The 19,114-nt window shown below is 32.7% G+C and overlaps 1 protein-coding gene across 1 annotated transcript in view; it reads right to left on the bottom strand.

The window, feature by feature from the left end:
* GABRG1 (gamma-aminobutyric acid type A receptor subunit gamma1) overlaps window positions 1–19,114 on the bottom strand; it is a 100,973-nt gene that overhangs the window by 39,269 nt on the left and 42,590 nt on the right. The window contains exon 3 of the mRNA XM_008017500.3: window positions 12,979–13,046. Within this exon, the coding sequence (XP_008015691.3) occupies window positions 12,979–13,046 (68 nt within the window). The remainder of the gene's footprint in view (window positions 1–12,978; window positions 13,047–19,114) is intronic.

Here is a 19,114-nt window from a genome sequence, read left to right as displayed (position 1 = left end):
ATTACTGTATTTCTAGTAATGGGAGAAACTTCACACAAAATTCAAGACCTGCCAAAGCAATTAACCTAGTTACATAATTCCATCATAAAATTTGATGGATCCTGATTTGTTCTTCCTATATTGGCATTAATCTCTTCCAAAACTGTCTAGTCACATGGCCAAAACAGAATGGTAGACCTAATAATTTTTAGCAGTAATGGAGCTATAGACATGTGGAGAAAAAGTACAAGTACAGCTAATCCACAGGACAAAGAAATACCTTTAGTGGTAAAATTTTACAAATATCAGCTCCAGTTTGCTTAATTATTGTAAGAGCACCAGCTTCTGAATTCTAGCAGGATAAGGTAAATAAAAAATTTGCTGTTATTCTAAGTTTGAAATATAAAAAGAAATAGGGAGCAAAGAGGTTATGCCAATTGCTTAAATCATTGAAATCATCGGGTGATTTCAAAAATCAGACACATGTTCTAGATTTACCTACTAACCCTTTGTGCTCTCTTTTTATGTCTATGAATGTAGACACATAGACATGATATTATGTACCAAAGGCACATAATATCATGTGCATTCATAAATTAATTTTTAGCAAATATTTTTTCAATGTTCTTGTTACTTTTATAATGTACTGGATTCACAAAGATGAAAATGGAGCCTTCTTTGTATAAACATATACATAATAAAATTGGAAAGTAATAAAATGTAGAAGGGGTATAAAGAGAAATAGAAATAGTAGAGATTATTTTTAGTTAGGGGAAATTAAGAAAGACTTCATGACAGAAATTGCATTTAACCTGAAACCTGTAAGATTTGGAAATATTTTGATGTATGCATCAATTAGTAAATGGTGGAGGGAAGGGAGAGGACAAAGAGGCAGTAAAGTGCAGGGCAGAATGGAAGATAAAGAATGCAAGTCATATATAATGAAAAAGTAGCACATTTTCTTTATGTCAGGGAATGTGCATTCCTCAAATATACAGGCTATCCTACATCTGGAAGAGCTTTTTGGCAACTATTATCTAAAATTACCAATTTCCAATGATTGACCCTGCAGCCTAGAAACAGCTCTGAACACTGCACTGAGAATAATGAACTGAAAATCCTAGTACTTCATGTGTTAATTTTCTGCATCATGCTCAATCAACATTTCCTATTGGAAATATATAACTATATTTCCAGAATATATATTATATAATATTCTGTTTACAAGTTCAAAGAGTAAAATATCAAACATTATATTCACAGAACAGTTAAACTCTATAGAATAGAAGATGAAATAATACAATCCGTATGGTTTTATAAACCCTATGAATGAACTCCCAGTTCTTAAGAAGTTACAATAAAATAGAGAGGACAAGGTCAGCTTCCAGAAATTGGAATAGATATAGTACGTGCATACCTGAATTCTGGGGTGGGAGAAAGCTATTCTTGTGAGCTTGTATTAGTAAAGGTACTCCACAAAAACACAGCCAACAGGATAAATGGGTAGACATATAGATACTGACTGATAGAAGGATAGATAGATGAGAGAGAGAGAAAGGGAAAAGAGAGTCGAATCATAATATGTAGGTGCTGGAAAGTGCAAAATGTGCAGGGAAGACTAGTAGGTAGGGAGTCAGGGAAGAGTTTACGTTTCAGTCTTGAAGCCAAAGGCAGGCTGGAGCCTGAGTCTCTTCTTCCTAGGGGGACCTCAGTCAATCTTTTAAGTGTTCATCTGAGTGGTTGAGGCCCAACTACATTGTAGAGGGTAATCTGCTCTACTCCAAATCTACTGATTTAAATGTGAATCACATCTAAATAATACCTTCACAGCAACATCTGAACTGCAATTTAGCCAAATACAGTCATGCACTGCATGACGTTTTCAGTCAATGATGGGCCACATGTACAACGTTGGTCCCATAAAATTACAATGCAGTTGAAAAAATCCTATCACCTAGTAATGTTGTGGCCATCCTAACATCCTAGAACAACAGATTATTTACATCTTTCTGGTGATGCTGATGTAAACAAACCTATTGTGCTGCCAGTTGTTTGAAAGTATAATACATACAATTATGCACAGTACATATTTGGTAATATTATAATATTATAATATTTTGGTAATAACTAACTTACTATTGGTTTACATGTTTACCATACAATAATTTCTATCATTATTTCAGATTATACTCTTTCTACTTTGTACACACACACACACAACAAATATATATGTTAACTGTATTATATATATACATAACATGTATATATGTTAACTGTAAAATGACAGAGTATAGCATAATACATAAACCAAAATACACACACATATTATATGTTGTATATAATATTATATATAAATATATTATAATGTAATGTATATTATATATTTATGTATTTCATGTATTTGTATACAATATGTATATGTACCATTATATAGGCTAACTGTAAAACAGCCTCAGGCAAGTCCTTCAGTGGGTCTTCCAGGTGACGCATTGTTATCAGATCAGATGACAGCTTTATGCATGTTATTGTCCCTGAAGATCTTCTTGTGGGACAAGATGTGGAGGTGGAAGGCAGTAATGACAATGATTCTGACTATGTAGGCTAATGTGTAGGTTTTTTAGTTTTTAACAAAATGTTGAAAAAGCTTAAAAAAAAAAAAAGGAAAAAGGAAAAAGAAAAGCTTACAAAATAATGACACAAAATACTTTGTACACCTGTAAAATATTTTTAACTTGTTATTATGAAAATGTCAAATTTATGACAAATTTATAAAATAAAAAAAATTCGGTAACCAAATAATAATTTGTTATGAAGAAAGAAATTTTAAAAATTAATTTAGTGTATTCTAAGTGCACAGTGTTTAAAAGGTCTATAATAGTGCACAGTAATGTCCAGGCCTTCACATTCACTCACCACTCACTCACTGACTCTCCCAGAGCAACTTCCCTGACTGCAAGCCTTCAGTAATAAGTCCCTTATACAGGTATACCATTTTTATCTTTTGTACCATATTTTTACTGTATTTTTCTGTGTTTAGGTATGTTTAGATATGCAAATGCTTATTGTGTTACAATTATCTACAACATTCAGTTCAATAATATTCTTAACAGGTTTGTGTCCTAGAAACGTTAGGCTATATTATACAGCCTCGGTATGTAGTAGGCTATACCATGTAGGTTTGTGTAAGTACATTCCATGATGTTTCTACAATGATGAAATTGCCTAAAGATGCATTTCTTACAATGTATCTCTGTCATTAAGTGATACATAACTGTATTTGGGGACCATAGCCTGACCGAGTTGACATGTAAAATGAACCATCACAGAGTTATTAACAGTAGGAATAGACACCCATGGATTCAGAGCACTTTTCAAAAATTACCCATGTGTTTCTTTTCCAGACAAGGGACAATTTATACTGCGGCAAGAAGGAACATATTCCTCCATCTCATGTTCTCTATGAAAATCTGCGTTCTTGTCATTTTGTCCCATCTCTTGGTCTGTCAGTGAAGTTTGCTTCATATTTCTCAATTGAATGGATGTAATATATTAAAAATCCATTATATACAGGTTATTGTCTCTATTTATTTCTCTGCACATTGAACTCGATCTGAATGACCATGAAATCTGGAAAGAAGTGATCTACACTGAAAACATGAGTATTGAGTGATGCTTCAAGAAAATAAGGACAAAAAATCCATTGTGATGCTAGCTTCGCATGTGCAATGAACTTTTTAATTAAATGAGATATAAGTGTGTTTACCTGGTTTTTATTTTTTTATTTTCTGACATTTAAGTGCATCTTTACTGTTTTTTTTTTATTATTATACTTTAAGTTCTAGGCTACATGTGCACAACGTGCAGTTTTGTTGTACATGTGCCATGTTGGTGTGCTACACCCGTTAACTCGTCATTTACATTAGGTATTAAACCTATTTTAAACTCCCTTTGCCTCCGCTGAGATTCAATACTGATTTGAAATGGAGCAGTTCTTAGTAAAAATACTAATATTTGATAGATTTTAGATATATTTATGATAATATAATTTTTATTTAAAATCTAGCAATCTGGCAAAAGAGTAAAGTATTTCATGAAGTTAGTTTATGCTGAGTTGTCATATGCCATAACATAATTTTAAAAATAATTATCCAAAAACATGTAAATAACAGAGCCTAATATTTTTGATAAATTAGAAATGTTTTCATAAACCTTTATTAAATTTAATTAAAATATATATTTGATAGCCTTTCATTTAAGCAGAGAAAGCTAATGTTTTCCAGATTCCATCAAATTGTTTTTGCCCAGTGAATATTCTATACTGCCAAGCTCTATCTTCTCATTTCTTTTCCTGCTTTTCCCTGATTGTAATTGAGATAGAAGGAAGCTTTTTCAAGATCATACAAAGTGTAAGAGATTCTGATCATGTACTCCACAATATTAACCTCTTTACCATAACTCAGGTCATCCATATGAGGCAAAAATTTTTAAACCACAGAGATGAAATTTATATGTTGAAAATTAGTAGTTTTGGTCACTTATTTCATACTTACCTTTCTTTCATCTTGCTTTTTACTTTCATGGCATTTGTATCTATGTTATCACTGTGGGGTATTTGGATGAATAAATGATTGAATAAGTCTAACCTGCATGAACCACGCTTCCTAAGTATGAAACATAGTATGATAACAAATATACAAGAGATCCCCTTTATTCATGAGTATGCATTCTAAGATTCCCATTGAATACCTGAAACCCTGAATAGTTGGGAACCTTATATACTCTATGTTTTTCCTATACATACGTACCTATGATAATGTTCAACTGATAAATTAGGCACAGTAAGAGATTGACAACAATGAATGATACAATATAATTTTAATAACAAAATACTGTAATGAAGGTTCTATGAATGTGATCTCTACCTTCTTCTCAAAATAACTTATTGTACTGTACTCACCTATTTTTGGATCATGGTTGACCATGGATAACTGAAACCACAGAAAGCAAAACCACAGATAAGGAGGGACTGGTGTATAAACACACTCAAACTATACTTCCCCATTACAGTTTATTACCAACTATCAGCATGGTAAGAAGTTCTCTGTGATAAATGATTGATATTCAGATGAAGGTTCTGCTTCCTAGAAAAGCTTCATCGCCAGTAGGCAAACATGCTTTCTATCCACATAGGCAACATTTGTTATAGATTGGCTCAATGCTAAATAGCTAGATTAATTGCTGGATGAGCTGAGTGGGAAAAGTATTTCTACATCTGTGACTGCCCTGTACTACAAATGTTTTATTGATGTCTGAATTAGCTTGCCTATCTGAGCAAGAGAGAACACTATATTTGGAAATGATATATTCAGAAATAGTCCACATGACTCATGTTTTAAATTATTTATATTATTACCAGTTTATAAAATGCTTACTGTTGTCCATAGTCCAGCTGCAGAAAATGAAGAACTTTCCAATATTTTATCCTGCTAGTGGGGCATTATTTGCACTTGCTTCTTCTGTTTACCTCAGGAGTTTGAATCCTATTGCACATATCACAAAGCTAGGTACCTCTACCAGGAAATCCAAGGCTTATCATATAGTTTTAACAATTTCAATTATGGTAATTTGTTACAATTTTTATTATAACAAAATGTCAAAAGTCAAGACATTTACATAAGTTTTCTCTACTGCACTTTTAAATTAAACTGAAGAGCAGCTGGTGTTAGTTCAAATTCATTGTCAATCTAAGATGAAAACCTTTACTACATTATTTTAAGCCTTTGCTGTTCTAGATATAAAAATAGCACATTGAATAAGGGATAAGGTATTGTCTTTTAATTACATACATAATTTTAAATAATTTCCAGATAATCGATATAACAAATACTAAATATGTCCAAAGTATGCATAATAGTAAGAGTAATGTGTAGTACAAAGAACACTGATTGGATGGAATGGGAAAATTTTGTCATAATTCTGAGATTTACTAGAGTAGGGTGCTGAACAAGTCACTTATACACTCTTACTGGCAAAATGTGGGCACAAGGCAAGATCGTAATTACTATCTTTCCCAGCTCTAAGACTCTATGATCATGAAAACATTATGAAATATTAGATTAATGTATTTTTTAAAAAGTCCTACCTATAAGAGGGGTAAAGTCTGAGGTGAACATGGTTTCTTTCAATGACTTTTCCTCATAAAAATACTTTCAGTCTGTAAGTACCATTGGTACCTTCCTTTAATCCTGCCTAATCCCTACTAAATTTATAGGTGAAAATGGCTTGGACTAGCAACCTCCAAACCTGGTTGACTAGAATTCTCTGATAAGCATTTTCACAATTCTTTTTATTAATTTTTAATTTCTAATTTTATTTTTAACATTTTATTTTAAAATTTTACTTAAAATTTTATTTTAAAAAATTAGAGGCAAGAGCTCACTCTGTTGCCCAGGCTGGTTTTGAACTCCTGAGCGCAAGTGATCCACTTGCTTTGGCCTCCTGAAGTGCTAGGAATGCAGGCGTGAGCCACTGTGCCCAGCTAGCATTTTCAAAATTCAACGTGCAACTAATATATGTAGCTCTACACAATTTTATAATGTAATCTCCTAACATGAAAAAATATGAACTGCCTAAATGTGCCTTAGGTCATATTAATATGTGTGTGTGTGTGTGTGTGTGTGTGTGTGTGTGTATGCTAAATTACTTTTTCTTAGATATATATGTACTTTTTCTTGGATATATATGTTTTTATATTATTATGTGTGTTTTTATATTATTAGCAAAGTCACTCTTCTGTGATTAATAAATGTGTAAATAAAGGTGTAAAAAATTAGGGAGTATGTTTGAATCAGCTATAACATGTGAGATTTGGAATAGTGACTTGGAGCAGCCGGTTAAAGGCCAAAAACCAAGTTTTAAGTACATTTATGGTAGTCATGAGCTGAAGCAAACTAGACATTCATTCTGTCAGAACATTGGCCACAAACCTACCCTGAGGTCAGAATTACCAAGCAGTACATTCTACAACATTCTATGATTGCTAACCCATAAAAAACCAAAAAAAAATAGTAACCAATTCAAGACTGTCTACCTTGAGGTATCTATCTTGAAGTGTCAAAAAAATTCAAACAATTTTTGAATTTGTTTTCTAAAAATTCAAAATTTTCACTTTCAATATTTGACCAAAATCTATGAGAGGTCTAGGGTATGTATACACATAGCCTGAAGAAATAATAATGGTGGCTAAAATATTTAATAATAATATTACTCAATTACAGCAAATTGGAACTATTCCACATGTAAAATAATTCATTACTAAATAATATGCAACATTTAATTAATTTTTTAAAAGTAATGACACAGTATAACACATAGAAAAACATAATATTATAAAATAGTGAGGTTAAAAAAGCATTGGGTAAAACTATGTACATAGAGTTACGATCATAATAATGGTGACCACTAGATATAATATTTCAGTATATTTTAAATTTTTTCTTTTATCCAAGTTAAATTTCTAATTTACCCAGATTGAGTATGTATTACTTTCATAATAAAAAACTCTTTTTATGGAAAACATTTTTAGAAGAAAATAGCATTAGGATCACCATTTACAATTTAAAATATGTATAGATTTGTACACAGCATTTTTCCTGCCTTTTCCCTTCTGTCTTGGTCTAATTTGCATTTTTAGTCATCTTCCCTGCTAGGTTTTATACTCTTCTGAAGAAAGGATGACATATCTTTTCTGATATCTTTTTTAACAATGAACCAATTGTCACTATAATAAATGGTAAATAAATATATGACAGACAAATAAAACAATGAAATATATATACACAATGTGTATTTGAATTAAGAAATAAAATTATTTTGATAATTTTTAGAGATTCTAAGGTCAATTTGACATTAAGGTTGGATACTTGACCATTTCACTTAAATGAATGAAAAATGATTATTACTGAGAAAAATCCCTTATTTACATTCTATAATAAATAATAATTGTGACTTCTGTAGCTCTACATACATTTTTGTTTAAAAAGGTTTTTTTTTCCTTGTGTAGAGAGCAATTAGATTTTTGTTTTCTGTTAAAAAAATTCTGAAAATGGACATTCCTGTTACATATTTCTGCGCAGGCCAGAAAGAAAGCATTCTGTCATTTGCTAAGTTCGCCTGATCCTCTTTGCCTACTGCTCACCCCCTTGTAGTCCTCTCCAGCAGGCAGTTATTTTGAGGCACAGCCCAGGTGACTTCCCAGCTCCTTTTTAAATTGTCGTCTTCATAGCTGGTGCCCTTGTTCCTCAACCCTGTCTCCATTAAAAGACAAATCAGAATTTCCAGCAGGAAGATCCTGTCCTGTTTCAATTTCCAGCAGGAAGATTCTATCCAGTTTCAAAAGTATATTCTAGGACTGTGTGACATATCACTCTTGCAGTTAGAAAATATTTAAATGAACTTCTGCAGATGAGAACTGGGATCTAAGTAGTTTTTATTAGTTGTTCCTTGTCCCTTACTTTCAAAGTATCCATATTAGTCATCTCTTAATATTGGATTATATAAGGGTATACCAGTTCCTACAATTAAATTCATGTCCAAATTATACCTGGAATTTTTAGTTGTAGCTACTTTTGTACTTACTAATCTTATGCTGTAGCCTCCTGTTAGATACCCATAATATCATCTTGAATTTCCTGGAGTTCTTACTGATTTTGATTTGGCTTTAAAGAATTGCTATGGCCCTTGAGTGTTGTACTTGCTAGTCAGAGGGCAGCCAACATTGTGAGATATTTACTCAGAAGAGTAAAGATACATAATCTCCCCCAAATCTGAAAAGTTAGGAGGTTATAACTATTTTGTCTAATAATCTCTAGTAACATGTTCTTCACTTCAATTCTGATTGCATATTTTTGTTCTGTTTATATTGAAGATAGTTTTAATCAAACCATATATAAAATTGAACAGCTTCTTTCCAAGTTACTCTATTCTTCCCGTCTTCATTAGTGCATCTGTTACTCATTTTGACTGTAAAAAGAAAAGCATATTCCATTGTAGAATAATGTCATTTTAAGCATTATTCAGAAATCTATGGAAATGCTATTTTATGTATCTAAGTTTAAAAAGAAACACCCATTTTGCAGCAAAACAAATTTTGGCTAACTTAAAAAATTAAACTAATATATTAATTTTGTTTCTTACTAGTAAGTTAAATTACATGAGTACTTAAGGCAGTGACACCCTCTTGCTTTTTTAATTATGCTTAAATCTGCTTCCTCAATTACACTCACATTCAAAACAATTTTGCTCATTTTATGAAAAGTGAATTCTAATTTCCCTGCATTGTTTAGTTAAAATAGTCTTCTACATAACCTATTTCTAATTCATCCCTAGTATTACAATGCTTTTCTTTTTAATAAACATTATCAAGTGTTCCGTGGGGTTCTTTTATTTATTTATTTTCACCTGTTTTAGTATCACTAGTTTCAATAGTAATTTTATTTAATTAAGTTTTTTTAAAATGATCACTGTTGAAGGGTACAAGTGTGTAATTTGCTCCACTGGGGAAACTAAATCATTAATACATTAATCTTTTATATAGGAAGATCATTGTAGAAGCCTGTTGATAGTCATTCTTGTCAAAGTGCTTCTAGAATACTAATACATCCTTGAATCTTGTTTCTCTTTACTTTAATGACCATGTTTTTATTTAATGTATTCATGCAAATTGAAAACATAATCCCCAAACAAAAAATATACAATTCAGGAAAATGCAGATTTTCCCATATGCTCAAACAGTCTTATTTTCTCTAGGCGTTGGTTACTTAGAAACTAAACATTACAATATTCCACCAAAAAAAAAAAACCAACATTTTAGCAATGTATTACCTTATGAAATCTGATATTTGCATATTGTTAAAAAAATGCAACATATTACACATATATATTAAAAGTTTTCTGTTTGTAAAAATCAACTCATTGTATAGTAATTTGTTTTGGGTAGAACTAATACTAAAAAGATTTGTTGAAACTGCCTCTTCCCTAGTTTCCACAGCATTGTTTTGTCACTTTCTTGTCAACCTTGATGTTTCATTTACTATCTCAGCTTCATCTTTCAGGTCCTTAAATACATGTGTTCCCTAAGGTCTGCTATTTGTTTCTTTGTTCTTCTCTTTTCACTTTAAGGCTATTTTTCCCATCTCACAGAGGTTTGGCAAATTCCTGGCAAAGATTTGGCCCCAACCTCGACTCTTCCCTGAAAGTTAGCCCCTAATTTAAGACTAACTTCTAGGTCAATCTTTTGGAACATTCCTTTATCCTCTCAAATTCAATTTTATCCACAGCCAGTTCATATTTGCTTGTACTAAGGTGACAAAGATGTCACTTATGGCATGGCTAAAATGTTGTCACTACAATAATCAGTGCAGACAGCTGTAAAAGTTAATGAGAGTCATGTGAAGATTGCATCAAGTAAGAGAAAAACTGAGTGTGACTGTCACACCAGAGGAGTGAGCAGACATAGGTAACCGTTAGGCATACCAGAAAGGTTCCCCAGCTGTAAAGCGGGAAAACCTGTAATAAAGAGAAGACTTGACTGTTGTAATATCGAATAGCTAAAATGAAGAAGAAAATCAGCAAAATATTTGAGAACTATCTTTAGATGTCTTACGGGCTGAATGGTGTTACCCCCCAAATTCATATGTTGAAGACTTAATCTCAAGAACTTCAGAATGTGACTACATTTAAAGGCAGGGCCTTTAAAGTCAACATGTGGCTTTTAGGGTGGGCCCTAAGACAATATGACTTGTGATAAGAAGAGAAAAGTTAGATACACAAAGAGACACCAGGGATGCACAGGCACAGAGAAAAGACCATGTGAGGACATGGTGAGAAAGCAGCTGTCTGCAAGCCAATGAGATAGACCTAAAAAGAAACCAAACCAGCCAAGGCTTTGATCTTGGACCTCTGGCCTCAATATCTGCAAGAAATAGATTGTTATTGTTTAAGCCACCAGTCTGTGCTACCTTTTTGTGGCAACCCTAGCGAACTAATACCAAAGGCAAAAGTGAAGGAGAGGAGTACAAGACGTTATTGAATGCATTCAACGGGACTCAGTAGTGTGACTCACAGAAATGGGATCATTAGCATTTAGAACTGAATATTGTAAAGTCTTTTTTAAAATAATGCCTTTTGCTTATATTGGCATTGTTAATTTTGTTCTTCATTAGTAATAAAACACTATTTATTCTATGTATATAACATAAGGAATGAATATCACACATTCTCAATTTTTATTCTAAATTGTTCTGTCTTGATATTTTCTCATATTCTCTCTCCCTTCCTTATTTCTCTTCTTCTCTCCTCTACCTTCTCTACCCCCATACTCTTATCTCATCTTCTAAGCCATGTTTCTCAAAATAGTAGTTTATAAAATTAAATCTACATTCCCACTCACTCCCTAGCTCCCAGAAACCAGCACTTGACTATATGACTATCCCTGCAAGAACCGTATATATTCTCAGGGCTCCATGGCAAAAAGTTTGGACATGAGGCCATTTTTGAAGATGAAGGAGGGATGTGCAATCCAGTTGTTATCCCTTTCCTGTCTTTGCCATTCCAACTGAATTTCTCCTAACAAAGACAATTAACACCACCTACTTGCCAATGCCAGTTATCACAATCTAATCCATTTTATTGTATTCTCATGTGCATTTGTAATTCATTATGATTCCCTCCTTCTTTATCATCTTTACTCTCTCAGATTTTGTAATACCATCTTCTCTCATTTTTGCTCCTACCCTTCTGACTTTTCTGAATACGTCCCCTTTCTGTGCTTCTCTTTCTGGCAACTATATTTCATATACATTCATCTCATTACACCATCTGGTCCTCAGATCTGTGATCGTCTTAATCTGAATCTTCTCTTAGATCATCTCACACATTCTTGATATCTTAAGCTTTATTATATTCTTCTTGTCTTCTTTCTCTTTCTCATCTGCATCTATATTTTGTGCTAACATCTTCCCTGATAGCAGATCTATAAGGCAAAATGCTGTTGGACAGTTCCTCCTGAATGCACCATGAGGATTTGGGGCACACAGGCCTACACTGTATTCCTACGTTGGATAATAACTCTACCATCTTCAAACTATCTTCATTTATACACCTTGGAATCAGGTTACACATAATAAGTCACCAAATTCTCAAAAACTTACCTATTTTTTTATTGTATTATTGTCATCTCCAGCTTGATTGCAACTGCAGTAAGTAAGCCCTTGAAGATCTCTTGTCCAGACTAATACAATAACCTGTAATGGGTCTCTGTAACCCTAACTTGGACTCTTACCTCCATCTTCTATATTACTATAAGAGAAATGTATTAAGCAATGTAAATCTGCCTTTGACGCTCCCCTGGTAAAATGTTTCCTGTCATCTCTCTTATCCCAAGGGATATAATTTATACATAATACAATTCACAAGCTTCCTATTACGATGGCTTACAAGACTGTCCTTAATAAGATCCTTCAATATCCCTGTTGCCTCAATTCCTTACTTTGCACTTTGTATTCCAGTAACATCAAATTGCTGGAAGTTCCCCTGATCTTAACAGGCTGTTTCATTCCTCTGTGACTTTGTGCATGCTGCTTTCTCTGCTAGTAAGTCCCTTGTTTTCTCTCTCTGATTGACTACTTTCCCCTCAGGCTTTCTGATTTTTTTCTTTCCAGATTTCTTCAGGGACCTTTTCTTGGTGGATCAGATGATAATCTGTTATGCCCTTGCATAGTTCTACCAAACACAACACATTAGAATAACAAGATACAGATTCTTAGATACAGGTGTAGTTTAGCTCCAGTTGCCCATACCTGGCACAAAGTAATTGTACATGTTGATCTGAATTCATTCAGAATTAAGTATAAAAAATTACTCACATACAAATTCTATTTTGGAGGTATACACTTGAGAGATCTCAATGGTAGATAATTATTTTTAATATTTCTTACTCACCATATTAATTGGATCAACTGGTCCAATGCTGTTTACATAAACATCAGTTTCAATTACTGTGGGCCTCACTGCAAAATATCAACAAAAAGAATGGTCAAAGATATGATTAGACATTGTTTTAAATAAATTGTAGTTTTAAGGAAATCTTAACAACTACTTACATCTTACCATTTCAATCATAAAACGTATTTTATTATGAAATGTGAAAATGTAGCCATTATAAAAACAATCTTTACATTTTGCAGATCAGTCACAGATAATTATATAGAGATAAAGTACATTAGATAATGCAGAAAAATGACCTTGTAGACTGAAAGCTTCTGTTATCGTGGCACGTTTTTAGTCATACATGCTCAGTTATCTTTTTCAAACTTCATCCATGTTTCCTATATGACAGAGTACTTCTCACTCATAATCGCAATGCTGTGATTGACCAGGCAAGGTGTACTTATTCTTTTAATACACACACAAGTCTGCCAGACTGAATATCTACTCAGTCTCAGTCTCCAGATCTTGGCATTTTTCAATCTGACAGAGCCCTCAAGCTACCAAACTTCAGTGAAAAATGTGAAGCATTTTGCAAAACAATGTCTGTAAAATTTTAGAATAATATTTTTACCCCTTGCAATTAAAAATACACTTAATAAAACACACGATACTTACATAGTTTGTTTTTCCTCAAGCAAAAATTTTATTATATGGCATACATATTTAATAACACAGATTTAATTTTAGTATACAAAACTATGTTTCCAGATCTACACAATACTTGAAAATGCAATTCCTTTGCTAGCCATCAATTAGATATTTTAAATAAAAGTAGGTCATACGGTTTATGGAAGGTTTTACAATGTAACATAGACTGATGACTTCTGAGATGAGTTGCTTTAACTGTTTCTAATTTGTTTCTGACTAGCTATGAATTATAGCCAATAAATATAAAATTAAGCTAATTATAGTTAGATTAACAGAATGATTTTTATGAAAGTCAATTAAAAACAAGACAACAGATTTATTAGTTCCATTTGTAAGTATATTGATTACCACTTATAAGTGATTATAACTGATATAAACAATATACCATTCTTATATAATAAGATTTTTTTTTTCAGTTAAACTGATAAATCAGCAAATGTCGAGTGTCTACTTTTATTTTACATACTCAAAGCTGAACATTGTCTACATTGAGAGAGAAATTGTTCCTGGGACAATTTTCTTTAGAGTATAAATGTTTTCTACATTTATGATGTCGAGGGTTAGAGATATAAGTTAACCATCTTGGTTTCCTGATATCAACGTTTCTTAGCCAATTATAAGATAAGCATATACGTTAGAAAAACATTAACTTTGGCATTTTGGCATGAGTTACATAGAACGAGAGACACTGAAGTATTTTATGATGCGTATACAGCAAGTGCACCCAGAATGAGACAAAAGAAGAATCACATCAGTAAGTCCAATACTGCTACTAATATAGATGATACTTAGTTAATAATTGTTAAATATGTATTTGAAAACTGTGACAAATCTTTTTGAGTTATTCTGTTTACCATTTTGTAAACTTGACATGCTATTTGATCTGATTCTTGAATCTGCAGCACCAACCCACAAAGACGAATAAACCGGAAAGTAGACTAAAATATTTTGTATTAATTTTGAAATCATGACTGGTGACATGCTTTAAAATATAATTAAGAAAAAAACCCGGAAATCTGTATTTACTTCTTAATAATGACTCATTGTTGCTTTGATTCATAGTATGAACAATACTTACGAGTAATATTACATAAATATTCACTTCTTGGAAATTGACTAAGTAATCTTTCTTAGTACTATCATTTTCTCAATCCAAAGTGTATTCAATTGCAAGATATGAGTGATGTTCAAAAACTAAAATATTATGTTTTAATTTAAAACTAGAAAAATAAAACTAACAGAGAATTGTCATTCCAGACTCTAAATAACATCTTGAAAGTAAGCACAGACTATGTTTAATTCATCAATACACATGGAGATTAAAGATCTCTTTTTTGCAATAGCATAACAGTGCATGGGAAAACTATGTACTGCCATGGCAAATCTCACACACACACACACACACACACACAGACACACACATATATGTGTGTGTGAAGGCAGGTAGAGATGGCACTGGATTATTTTTGCAAGGTTTCTTTCTGTGCTGTTATGCTAAGTACTTTGCTTTAAGTTGCTCCACAGGATATAAGTAGATATTCTCCCAGTGGGAGAATATAGAAAGAATAGAGGTTCAGGGCAATTTAAAGAACATCCAGAAAATAGAAACAGGTAGAAAAAAAAATTTTTAAAGAAAAAAGCAATGTGATCAATGAAGTTTCCGCATTCAAATTCCAAGTAGCAAAGGCAATAATTAGGAGAGCCAAATGTAACCCACCAATTACCCAAACAGGTGGGTAATTGGTATATCAGTGAGAAAAGATAAACTACAATAGATTTAAAAAATATTTTCTTTCTAATTTATTTTAACCATGCTTTCTTGGACACACTATTCTAATTTAACTAAGATACCTTTAGCAGATTATGTAGATTTTCGGTCACTTTTGTATATTAAAATTAATTTAGGTCAATTAAAAACTCTAATCCTGTAGAGTTTTATAGGCTTTCTTATTGTCACAGAATAGGCCTTAAAAAAGAGAAATAGTCCCACTTATTCAGATATTGAAGTTATCATACATAATTTTTTTCTTTATTTTATGTTATATAAATTTTACTTCAAATTTAAATATTTCATTCAACCGAGTATATTATTGTTCGTAAATGACATAGGTACAATTCCAAGAAAGAAAGCAACCACCTAGTGTGAGCACTGTTACACAACTGGTTGTTCTTGGACCATCTTCTGGTCCTTGCCCATATACAGATTTCTTTTTATCTAACTACTCAAATTTCTATGAATATTTTCTTTTATTGTGAAAGCTAGTGTTTTGTTGTTGTTGTTGTTGTTGTTTTTAAGAAAACAAAAGAATAAAAGAATGGCTACTCCATAGGCAGAGCAGCCTCTTTGAAGATTTTCTGAAAGTTTATTCAGGGAGACAACTGTTTTTATCTGCAAATAATCGCTTCTCATAAATGTACCAACTGTTTCCTTCAACTGATACATTCATGAGAGATATGAGTGTATAATTTTTCTTCTAGTAATATCCTTGTCTGGTTTAGTTATCAGGATTTTGCTGGTTTAATAAAATGAGTTGAGTATCCTTTCTCTATTTCTTTGAAAGAATTTGTGTAAGACTTATAGTAGTTCTTTCTTCTATATTTTTTGAAATTCACCAGTGAAGCAACAAAAATGTAGTATTATTTCTGAACTGAATCATCCTTCTGTGAATATGTTATTGAGACAATTGGGAAGTGGGGCCAAGTATTCACTGGTAGTAACATATCAATATTATCTTCCTGGTTTTGATTATTGTATCATGCTTATATAAGGTTGAAATAATATAAGTATATTCTCTGACCACAACAAAGTTAAAATAGAAGTTATTAACAAAAAATATATCTTTAAAAATCCCCAAATATTTAGATATTAAGTAACATTACAAAATAATCCATGAATCAGGAAAAAGTCAGTAGGAAATCAATTTTTCAAAAGTAAATAAAAATGAAAATAATGTTACAGGTTATAACGTTGAGAAAAATAAAATCTTGATCTAGTTAACAGAAAGGCTATAGTTATTAAACGGTAGAGCTTATAAACATGTCCCAAGAAGGAAAACTCCAGGCCCATATCACATATAGACTTTGAAATAAGTATGATTAACACATTCCAGTTTCCCTAGACTATACAGCAGAGGTTCTTGACCCAAAGATAGATGCCAAGCTTGAGTTTAGATACTTCTGAGGCCTTAAATAACAAGCAAATGTCAAACACCACTTGACAACCTTCCCAGGTTACATGTAGATATATATGGATGAAAAGGTGCATAGGGATAAGTAGATTCTTAAGGCTGAGCTAATACTATAGCTAGTAGAAACATATGGCTGTTTAAATTTAAATAGAAATTAATAGCATTTAAATGAAATAAAAATATTTCGTAAGCATGCTAATCACATTTCAAGTACAGAACAGCCACTTGTGGCCAGAGATTACAAAACTGGGCGATGCAGAACATTTCTATCATTTCAGTAAGTTTTACTGAACAATGTTCACCAGTGGTTCTCAATGAGAACACCATGTTTCCTGTAAATTATTTTGAAAATTTCTGGGCAGCTGTTTGTGTTCATCACAAAAATTGGGATTATTAGTAACAGTGTTTAGTGGATGAAGTCCTAGAACTTCATAAAACAGTCATATGCGATGAAAAATTGTCCCACATTTAACAAGATTTTGAATATCCTGTCTAGCATTTTTATAGGTAAAACAGTATAAAACAGTATGCCTTATAGTCCGAACCTAGAAGATAAGTTTCTTTACATGTAACCACGAAGTATTTTTGTGTTTGCCAGGAATTCCTGAAAAATAAAACACAGGAAGATGGTATTTATTTTGTTCTGAATTTTACAAAATGTTTTACACCATTTTACCTAGCCATATGACCAACTACAATGTTGCTCATAGTACTGGAGTCACTGATAAGACACACTTATATCTCTTGATTTATGTGGGCTTTCTAATATACAGTCATTCTTTGTATAAATGCAAGCATCTGGCAGCTTCATAATTTCCTTCAGTGTAGTTAAACCTGAGCATTTTCATATAGAATGTCAAATATTTCATTATAAATTACTTTTTGTACCTTACAATACAGGTGTAGTGTAGTGTATATCCCACTACAAAATACAGACAAACAAACCCCATATATCTATATTTAAATGGCATATGTGTGTGTGTGTGTGTGTGTGTGTGTGTGTGTGTGTGTGTGTATGTGTACTCCCTAGAATGTCTTCTCAGGAAAATTGAAGACTGGTTTCTCATTCTCTACTTAAATATACATTTAGGCAGCAGACTTGGCAACCTGCTCTTGCTCCCATACCTGATCGGGGAAAAGGAAACCTAGAAGTGATAGGACTTAAAGAAGAATAAGCAGAGGAAGAGCTGCACATCTACTCTTCAGCACTTTTAGGATATTTTGTTTTCTTGTGGCTATAAAGCACGCCAAAAGAAAATAACTTGGTTAGCAGCATCTCACAGGATTTTTGACCTCAAGAGAGTTGTGCATCAGCAGCACATATCTTCTGACTAGATTGCTGCTGAAAGGAGTTAAGGCAGGTGGAAGATACAGATAAGCATCCAGATTTCCCAAGCCAGGGAATTGAGCCATATAAAATGCCTATGAAAAACAACAAAAATTATTTATACTTCCTAACCATAAAAGTCATTATTTATACATCTAGCCCTTAACTTACACCTAAGGCCAGTTGGCGTTATCCCAAAAAGAAGTAACAAGTAACAAGACTAAGGTTGCAACTATGCCCAGTTAAAACATGTAGACTAGTCTTCTTTATATCTCCCCCATGTCCCCATCACTAGAAACACAGAAGAGATAAAGAGATGGAATAAAACAACAGGCCACACTACTCCCTTTCTTACCATCCTCCAACTCCCACAGTGTCACCCTAGTGGGGCTTATCTTCCCTGTGTCTCAGAAGAGGATGTCTTTTAATCTGGATATTAAATTTTTTATATTAGGTTGAACTATTTAAATAACTGAAACTGTTTGGAAAGTCATAGAATCTACTTGAAAAGTTGTTAAGAAGTAGGAAAATAGGCTGGGCATGGTGGCTTATGCCAGTAATCACAGCACTTTGGGAGGTTGGGGCAGACAGATCGCTTGAGCTCAGGAGTTTGATACCAGTCTGGGCAACATGGTGAAACCCCGTCTCTACAAAAAATACAAAAATTAGCTGTGCGGGCTGTGGCATGCTTCTAGTCCCAATTACTCCACAGGCTGAGGTGGGGGATCAGCTAAGCTAAGCCCCAGGAAGTTGAAGCTGCAGTCAACTGTGATCATGCCACTGCGTGATATTCATCATATGATATTCATCATCATTTATGATATTCATCATAAAGCAATAGAAGCTTAACTGGATGAACAAAACCTTTTTATGTTAATTCTCCATTAAGTTCAGAAGACCTCAATAAGTTGGTTATATAAGTTTT

This window comes from Chlorocebus sabaeus, chromosome 27 (genome assembly GCF_047675955.1).
Source record: "Chlorocebus sabaeus isolate Y175 chromosome 27, mChlSab1.0.hap1, whole genome shotgun sequence".
Lineage (NCBI taxonomy): Eukaryota > Metazoa > Chordata > Mammalia > Primates > Cercopithecidae > Chlorocebus > Chlorocebus sabaeus.
Note: the sequence above shows the minus strand (reverse complement) of the source record. Positions and strands in the feature narration are given on the sequence as shown.